The sequence below is a fragment of the Anomaloglossus baeobatrachus genome, chromosome 1, assembly GCF_048569485.1.
Source record: "Anomaloglossus baeobatrachus isolate aAnoBae1 chromosome 1, aAnoBae1.hap1, whole genome shotgun sequence".
Taxonomy (NCBI): Eukaryota; Metazoa; Chordata; class Amphibia; order Anura; family Aromobatidae; genus Anomaloglossus; species Anomaloglossus baeobatrachus.
In genome coordinates this window covers 975,324,437-975,333,373 of record NC_134353.1, presented here as the reverse complement: position 1 = coordinate 975,333,373, position 8,937 = coordinate 975,324,437, and the positions used below count along the sequence as shown (strand labels likewise).

The 8,937-nt window shown below is 56.9% G+C and overlaps 1 protein-coding gene across 1 annotated transcript in view; it reads right to left on the bottom strand.

The window, feature by feature from the left end:
• Positions 1 to 8,937, bottom strand: part of TLN1 (talin 1) — a 245,387-nt gene that overhangs the window by 118,894 nt on the left and 117,556 nt on the right. Inside the window, exons 18-24 of the mRNA XM_075330534.1 lie at positions 6,253 to 6,420; positions 5,879 to 6,173; positions 5,241 to 5,407; positions 5,035 to 5,163; positions 4,840 to 4,953; positions 3,029 to 3,142; positions 2,804 to 2,938 (exon numbers count right to left, since the gene is read on the bottom strand). Coding sequence (XP_075186649.1) covers positions 2,804 to 2,938; positions 3,029 to 3,142; positions 4,840 to 4,953; positions 5,035 to 5,163; positions 5,241 to 5,407; positions 5,879 to 6,173; positions 6,253 to 6,420 — 1,122 coding nt within the window. The remainder of the gene's footprint in view (positions 1 to 2,803; positions 2,939 to 3,028; positions 3,143 to 4,839; positions 4,954 to 5,034; positions 5,164 to 5,240; positions 5,408 to 5,878; positions 6,174 to 6,252; positions 6,421 to 8,937) is intronic.

The window sequence follows — 8,937 nt, the reverse complement described above, 5'->3', positions numbered from 1 at the left end:
CCCCGCCGCTGCTTCTTCTCTTGTATGGGCCCTGGCTGCACCGCTGCTGTTCTTGTAGGAGCCTCCGCCGAGCTGCTTTTTCTCTTGTATGGGCCCAGGCTGCACCGCTGCTGTTCTTGTAGGGGCCCCCGCCGCTGCTTCTTCTCTTGTACAGGCCCAGGCTGCACCGCTGCTGTTCTTGTAGGGGCCACGCCGAGCTGCTTCTTCTCTTGTATGGGCCCTGGCTGCACCGCTGCTGTTCTTGTAGGGGCCACGCCGAGCTGCTTCTTCTCTTGTATAGGCCCTGGCTGCACCGCTGCTGTTCTTGTAGGGGCCCCCGCCGCTGCTTCTTCTCTTGTACGGGCCCTGGCTGCACCGCTGCTGTTCTTGTAGGAGCCTCCGCCGAGCTGCTTCTTCTCTTGTATAGGCCCTGGCTGCACCGCTGCTGTTCTTGTAGGAGCCTCCGCCGAGCTGCTTTTTCTCTTGTACGGGCCCTGGCTGCACCGCTGCTGTTCTTGTAGGGGCCCCGCCGAGCTGCTTCTTCTCTTGTATAGGCCCTGGCTGCACCGCTGCTGTTCTTGTAGGGGCCCCCGCCGAGCTGCTTTTTCTCTTGTACGGGCCCTGGCTGCACCGCTGCTGTTCTTGTAGGGGCCCCCGCCGAGCTGCTTCTTCTCTTGTACGGGCCCTGGCTGCACCGCTGCTGTTCTTGTAGGGGCCACGCCGAGCTGCTTCTTCTCTTGTACGGGCCCTGGCTGCACCGCTGCTGTTCTTGTAGGAGCCTCCGCCGAGCTGCTTCTTCTCTTGTACGGGCCCTGGCTGCACCGCTGCTGTTCTTGTAGGGGCCACGCCGAGCTACTTCCTCTCTTGTACGGGCCCTGGCTGCGCCGCTGCTGTTCTTGTAGGGGCCCCCGCCGCTGCTTCTTCTCTTGTACGGGCACTGGCTACGCCGCTGCTGTTCTTGTACGGGCCCACGCCGAGCTGCTTCTTCTCTTGTACGGGCCCCCGCCGAGCTGCTTCTTCTCTTGTACGGGCCCTGGCTGCACCGCTGCTGTTCTTGTAGGAGCCTCCGCCGAGCTGCTTTTTCTCTTGTATGGGCCCAGGCTGCACCGCTGCTGTTCTTGTAGGGGCCCCCGCCGCTGCTTCTTCTCTTGTACAGGCCCAGGCTGCACCGCTGCTGTTCTTGTAGGGGCCCCCGCCGCTGCTTCTTCTCTTGTATGGGCCCTGGCTGCACCGCTGCTGTTCTTGTAGGGGCCACGCCGAGCTACTTCCTTTCTTGTACGGGCCCTGGCTGCGCCGCTGCTGTTCTTGTAGGGGCCCCCGCCGCTGCTTCTTCTCTTGTACGGGCCCTGGCTGCGCCGCTGCTTTTCTTGTACGGGCCCACGCCGAGCTGCTTCTTCTCTTGTACGGGCCCCCGCCGAGCTGCTTCTTCTCTTGTACGGACCCTGGCTGTGCTGCTGGCTGTTCTTGTAGGGGCCCCCGCCGCTGCTTCTTCTCTTGTATGGGCCCTGGCTGCACCGCTGCTGTTCTTGTAGGGGCCACGCCGAGCTGCTTCCTCTCTTGTACGGGCCCTGGCTGCACCGCTGCTGTTCTTGTAGGGGCCCCCGCCGCTGCTTCTTCTCTTGTACGGGCCCTGGCTGCACCGCTGCTGTTCTTGTACGGGCCCACGCCGAGCTGCTTCTTCTCTTGTACGGGCCCCCGCCGAGCTGCTTCTTCTCTTGTACGGGCCCTGGCTGTGCTGCTGGCTGTTCTTGTAGGGGCCCCGCCTCTGCTTCTCTCCCTACAGGCCCCAGCTGGTGCCACTTCTCCTGCCAGGCGGGAACTTTTCAAATGACACACGCGCACCGTACTGACAACATCAGGGCGCGCGTGTGTGTCACAGAGAAAGGTGCCGGGCAGGGAACTGAGGAGAGATTCCTGAGTGCCGCTGCCTGCACTGACTGTGCGGAGCTGCAGGATCGCTCCCTGCCCGGCACGCAGCGTGTGGTGAGGGCGATCTGACCAGGGGCCTCCCAGAGCCTGGAGCTCCAGACAACAGGTCACATTGCCCTCATCAGTGACCGGCCAGCAAGGACCCCCTGAATCAGGAGCACCGGTCACAGGCGGTAGGGCGGGCCGGTCACAGGCGGTAGGGCGGGCCGGTCACAGGCGGTAGGGCGGGCCGGTCACAGGCGGTAGGGCGGGCCGGTCACAGGCGGTAGGGCGGGCCGGTCACAGGCGGTAGGGCGGGCCGGTCACAGGCAGTAGGGCGGGCCAGTTACAGGCGGTAGGGCGGGCCGGTCACAGGCGGTAGCGGGCCAGATGTGGCCCGAGGGCCGCCCCTTACCCAGGTCTGCCTTAAGGGCACAGTAGATAATACACTATATACAAGATGGGATTCACAGAATATATATGCCAGTACTACAGGTACAGATAAGACGTGGTTACACACCGATAGATGAATCCACTACCTTGTTCCTTATGAATAGGCCTGGTGGTGGCTGGCACAGGGGGGCGCTGTAGAGCCACAAGTTCCTGGGACTCCTCACACGTGTACTGCACGTGACCTCTCATAGAGGAACACTCACAAAATGTCCGCTCTAGTTTTTAAGAACCTACGATCCCCTCATGTCCCGTCCCCTTGTGACCTCAGACTGGGCTGAATATGGCTTGTGCCTTTGGTTTCCAGAAAGCTATGAATTGGCAGTTTTCCCCATATCTCCACCCCTAAGTGCCCCACACAGAAGATAGGACCATCATTTTTCCAGTTATGATTTGATCTACCTATAGATAGGAAACAAAAGGTGTCTATGAGCTTCTAATAGAGCCCCCATATAGACCCCCCTACCTTCTGCGCAGCCGTCCGCAGCTCAGCCAGAGCGGTAGCCAAGTTCTTCGTGCACTGACCGAGCTGCATGGCGGACGCTGGATCTGACACCGTAGGGACAGCGGCTTTTCCAGCGGCGACAAGTTTACCACCGGGCTGTAACCAGAAGAAATACATGAGAGCAGAGAATCACAACCCTCATTCTCCACCTCGTCCTCCCCATATTGTCCTGCACACACAGGTTACCTGCAGGAAGTTCTGGCTGGCACTGATCAGTGATAATTGGGCACTAGGACTGTCCGGCTGGGACTGGCTGCCCCGAACTCCCTGCACCAACATGGGGATCTGATCAGCTACAACCTGCAACAAGAACAATGGAGGAGGTTACTGGCAGAGCGTGTCAGGTACAGAGGAGCAGGAGCTGGTGGAGGATGGTGGGGGGGCGAAGGGTGGACAAGGATGACCTGGCGGGGGGTGGAATGGTGACGAGAAGGACCTGGCAGGTGGGTGAGGGGTGAAGGGTGACGAGCAGGACCTGGTGGAGGATGGTGGTGGAGGATGGTGGGGGGGGGGGGGTGGACAAGAACAATCTGGTGGGGGTGGAATGGTGACGAGTAGAACCTGGCAGGGGGGTGAGGAGTGAAGGGGGATGAGCAGGACCTGGTGGAGAGGAAGATTGACAAGAATAACCTGGCAGGGATATGAAGTGCTGACAAGCAGGACCTGTCAGAGGGGTGGGGTGAAAGGTGAAGGGGGACCTGGAGGGGGGGGTGGGGGGAGGAGGGTGTTCAAAAATGACCTGGTGGAGGGGTGGAATGGTGACAAGCAGGACCTGACAGTGGTATGAGGGGTGAAAAAGGACGATCAGGACCTGACAGGAATGGGAGGAGGGGAGAAGGACGAGCAGGATCTGGTGGAGGATGGTGGGGGGGGGGGGGAGGAAGGGTGGACAAGGATGACCTAGTGGGGGGGGGGGGGGGGTGGAATGCTGACAAGAAGACCCTGGCAAGGGGATGAGGGGTGAAGGGTGACTAGCAGAACCTGGTGGAGGATTGTGGTGGGGGGGGGGGGGGAGGTGGACAAGACCAAACTGGTGGGGGTGGAATGGTGACGAGTAGAACCTGGCAGGGGGGTGATGAGTGAAGCGTCACCAGCGGGAACCTGGTGGAGGAGGATGGCAGTGGAGGGAATGGACGAGAATGACCTGGCAAGCAGGTGGAATGGTGATGAGCAAGACCTGACAGAGAGTGAAAGGTGAAGGGGATGAGCAGGATGTGGAGGAGGAAAGGTGGGTTATGGGGAGAGTGGACAAGCAGGACCTGGTGGATGGGTGGAATGGTGACAAGCAGGACCTGACAGTGGTATGAGGGGTGAAAAAGGACGATCAGGACCTGACAGGAATGGGAGGAGGGGAGAAGGACGAGCAGGATCTGGCATGGGGGTGAAGGAGGGAAGGGGTATGAGCAGGACCTGGCGGGTGTAAGCGGTGACGAGCAGGACCTGTTGTGGGTGGGATAGAGTAGGAGCAAGACCTACTGGGAGGGGTGGGGGTGGAGCGAGACGAGCATGACCTGGTGAGGGGGTGGAGAGGAGGAGCAGGACATGGTGGAGGTGTGTGAGGTGAAGAGTAGGCCCTGGCAGGGGGAGGAGAGAGATGAAAAGGACCTGGCGGGGGAGGTAAAGTGAAACAAGCAGGATCTGGTGGGGGGTGATTGTGGAGTGGAACGAGGAGCAGGGGCTAGTGGGGTAGAGGGGATGAGCAGGGCTCGTCAGCTGGGGCTTCGGAAGAGCAGGACCTGGCGGGTGGGGGGGAAGGGTGGATTAACACCCGACCGAGGAGCAGGACGCGTCAGGGGGAGTCTGGGGATGGAGGAGCAGAATGTGGCAGGGGGAGTCTGGGGATGGAGGAGCAGAATGTGGCAGGGAGAGTCTGGGGATGGAGGAGCAGAATGTGGCAGGGGGAGCAGAATGTGGCAGGGGGTACGATGGGGTAGCAGAGGGAGGCGTGGGGAGGGGAAGGAGCAGGAGGTGGCGGAGGACATGGGCCCAGCACTTACCTTGCAGCTTTGTACCAGTTGTTGCTGAGCGGCAGGGTTCTTGTTGCTGGAAGCTGCGTTCTGCGCAGCAGCGATGGTCTGCGTAGCGGAGGCTGCAGCCTGTTTGGCGGCTTGCTAGAAGAAAGACGTGGTAGATAGCGTTACATACAAGGAGAATGGTGCTTGCCCCAGACAGGAATGGGTTTCTCCCGTTACCTCCAGCTTGTGCACCAGCTTCTTCTTTATTGCGTTCTGGGCGGCCGCGTTGGTCGCCATGCGCAGCCCTTCTGCAGCCTCCCGAAGCTTCTGCTGCTGCTCCTCGCTGTCCGGGTGAGCGGCGGCTCCCTGTGCAAGAAATCAAAGGAGTCACAAGCGGAGAAGTAGAAAATGTGGCCGCGACACAGGGAAGGGCCAGAACCCACCTTAGCTGCTTCCACCATCCTGGCGGTGGCATCTGCTAGTAGTTTGGCCGCACTCAGGAGTTTTCGGGAATTTTCCAGGTCGCTCTCCTGCTCGGCATCCGCCTTGATGGCACCCACGAGATCGGAGGTAGCCTGGGCCAGGATCCGTGCCTGTCGCACCATCTCACCTAGGACAAGACAATGGGAGGTGATCAGCGGCACCTGGGAGCCCTGCGGCGCCTGGGAGCCCCGCATCCTGCACCAGCAGCTCATAACCCGAGTTACACTGTGATTTCTACTCCAGTCACAGCCAAAGCTGCAACACTCTGCTTTCAATTACTAAGTGGACACTTAAAGGAGCAGTCCACCAGCCAGCAAAGCAGGAAGTGTCTAAGTGTCTAACACTGAACCACGACCACCGGCTTTGGCCGAGCGAGCGCTGAGCTCAGATTTCTCCATCAGTCTCGGAGAACACTCCAGCCACCACTAGGGGGGAGACACAGGACTAGCTTCTGGTGAATGGTAGATGTGCTGGAGCCCGGATCACCATCACTTGACCTGTTAAGAATCTGACTACAAAGGGCTTGTGTGTAGTCTGTTGCCATGGACACACAAATTTATTCTGCTCGGCTTCTTATCCTGTGGCCCCTGGCACTCACCGGCATCACCCATTGAGCTGAAGATATTCTCGGTCACATTCAGAATGGTGTCAGTGGCTTGGTCGTACCGTCCAGTGGAGGGCGCTCCAGACGCATTGTTTTTGATGTGCTGCAGTAAGTCGTTGAGGGCTTGAGTGACGGCAGACGCTGCGACCCCCACAGCCTTCAGCAGCTCGGGGTCCGATGTGGAATCCTTGGAGGTCTCTACGCAGCCCTCCACAGACTTGGCCACCTGCTTCCCGGCCTCCAGGAGCTGCTGCTGACAGACGGGGGAGCTGATTGTGGGGGCCACCACCTGGAAGTAAAGGGATTAATGGTCACAATGCCATAAGTGGAGTACACCGCCACATCTGATCCAGACCCAACCAACGTACCTTAGTGCAGGCCACCAGCTGAGATGTAGACAGGGCACACTGGGTGGCAGCTGCGATCACCTGAGCCTGCTGCACAGGGTCATCTGTCCGCTCCGCCACGTTCTTCGCTTTCAGAACAAGAGCAGCTGCAGCACTCGCTACTGCCTTAGCCAACTGCATCAGCATGTCCTAGACACAGAGAGAGCGTAAACCAGAAGGTGCAGGAAACCAGGCGGCTGTAGAACCGGCAACACCGGACCCAAAACAGATTAATCAATTAATACAAATCCCAGAGAGATCAGAAGGTGAGAGAGTGATCGGTACAGAAAGGATCCAATCGAGTGTGTGACTGCCAAACCCAGAGGTGACCAGGCACTGCATGCACCCAACTCCAAATATACTCCACACTGGAGACCGGGCAAGAACCAGGATGTGTCCTTACCCAACTACATCCTGACCAGAGCATGAATATACCCACCCAACCACACATATACCCATCACCAGGAAACAGGGCAAGAACCAGGTATCATACATGTCCATACCCAACTACATCCTGACCAGAGCATGAATATACCCACCCAACCCCACATATACCCATCACCAGGGAACAGGGCAAGAACCAGGTATGTGTCCTTACCCAACTACATCCTGACCAGAGCATGAATATACCCACCCAACCCCACATATACCCATCACCAGGGAACAGAGCAAGAACCAGGATGTGTCCTTACCCAACTACATCCTGACCAGAGCATGAATATACCCACCCAACCACACATATACCCATCACCAGGAAACAGGGCAAGAACCAGGTATCATACATGTCCATACCCAACTACATCCTGACCAGAGCATGAATATACCCACCCAACCACACATATACCCATCACCAGGGAAGAGAGCAAGAACCAGGTATGTGTCCTTACCCAACTACATCCTGACCAGAGCATGAATGTACCCACCCAACCCCACATATACCCATCACCAGGGAACAGAGCAAGAACCAGGTATGTGTCCTTACCCAACTACATCCTGACCAGAGCATGAATATACCCACCCAACCACACATATACCCATCACCAGGAAACAGGGCAAGAACCAGGATGTGTCCTTACCCAACTAAATCCTGACCAGAGCATGAATATACCCACCCAACCACACATATACCCATCACCAGGAAACAGGGCAAGAACCAGGTATCATACATGTCCATACCCAACTACATCCTGACCAGAGCATGAATATACCCACCCAACCACACATATACCCATCACCAGGGAAGAGAGCAAGAACCAGGTATGTGTCCTTACCCAACTACATCCTGACCAGAGCATGAATATACCCACCCAACCACACATATACCCATCACCAGGGAACAGAGCAAGAACCAGGTATGTGTCCTTACCCAACTACATCCTGACCAGAGCATGAATGTACCCACCCAACCCCAAATATACCCATCACCAGGGAACAGAGCAAGAACCAGGTATGTGTCCTTACCCAACTACATCCTGACCAGAGCATGAATATACCCACCCAACCACACATATACCCATCACCAGGGAACAGAGCAAGAACCAGGTATGTGTCCTTACCCAACTACATCCTGACCAGAGCATGAATGTACCCACCCAACCCCAAATATACCCATCACCAGGGAACAGAGCAAGAACCAGGTATGTGTCCTTACCCAACTACATCCTGACCAGAGCATGAATATACCCACCCAACCACACATATACCCATCACCAGGGAACAGGGCAAGAACCAGGTATCATACATGTCCATACCCAACTACATCCTGACCAGAGCATGGATGTACCCACCCAACCCAAACTATACTCCTCACCGGAGAACGGGGCAAGAGCCAGGTATGTGTGTCCTTACCAAACTACATCCTAACCAGAGCATGAATGTACCCACCCAACCTCAAATATACCCCTCACCGGGGAACAGGACAAGAACCAGGTATGTGTGTCCTCACCCAACTACAATCTAATCACAGCATGAATATACCCACCCAACCCCAAATATACCCCTCACCGGGGAACGGAGCAAGTACCAGGTGCAGTATCTTACATGTCCATACCCAAGTACTGTACATCCTAACCAGAGCATGAATGCACCCAGCCAACCCCAAATATACCCCTCACCGGGGAACGGGGCAAGAACCAGGTATCATACATGTCCATACCCAACTACATCCTAACCAGAGCATGAATGTACCCACCCAACCCCAAAAATACTCCACACCGGGGAACTGAGCAAGAACCAGGTATCATACAAGTCCATACCCAACTACATCCTAACCAGGGCATGAATGTACCCACCCAACCCCAAATATACTCCACACCGGGGAATGAAGCAAGAACCAGGTATCACATGTCCATACCCAAGTACTGTACATCCAAATCAGAGCATGAATGCACCCACCCAACCTCAAAAATACTCCTCACCGGGGTACGGGGCAAGAACCAGGTATCATACATGTCCATACCCAACTACATCCTAACCAGAGCATGAATGTACCCACCCAACCCCAAATATACTCCACACCGGGGAACGGAGCAAGAACCAGGTGTCATACATGTCCATACCCTAGTACTGTACATCCTAACCAGAGCATGAATGTACCCAGCCAACCCCAAATATACTCCTCACCGGGGAACGGAGCAAGAATCAGGTATCATACATGTCCATACCCAA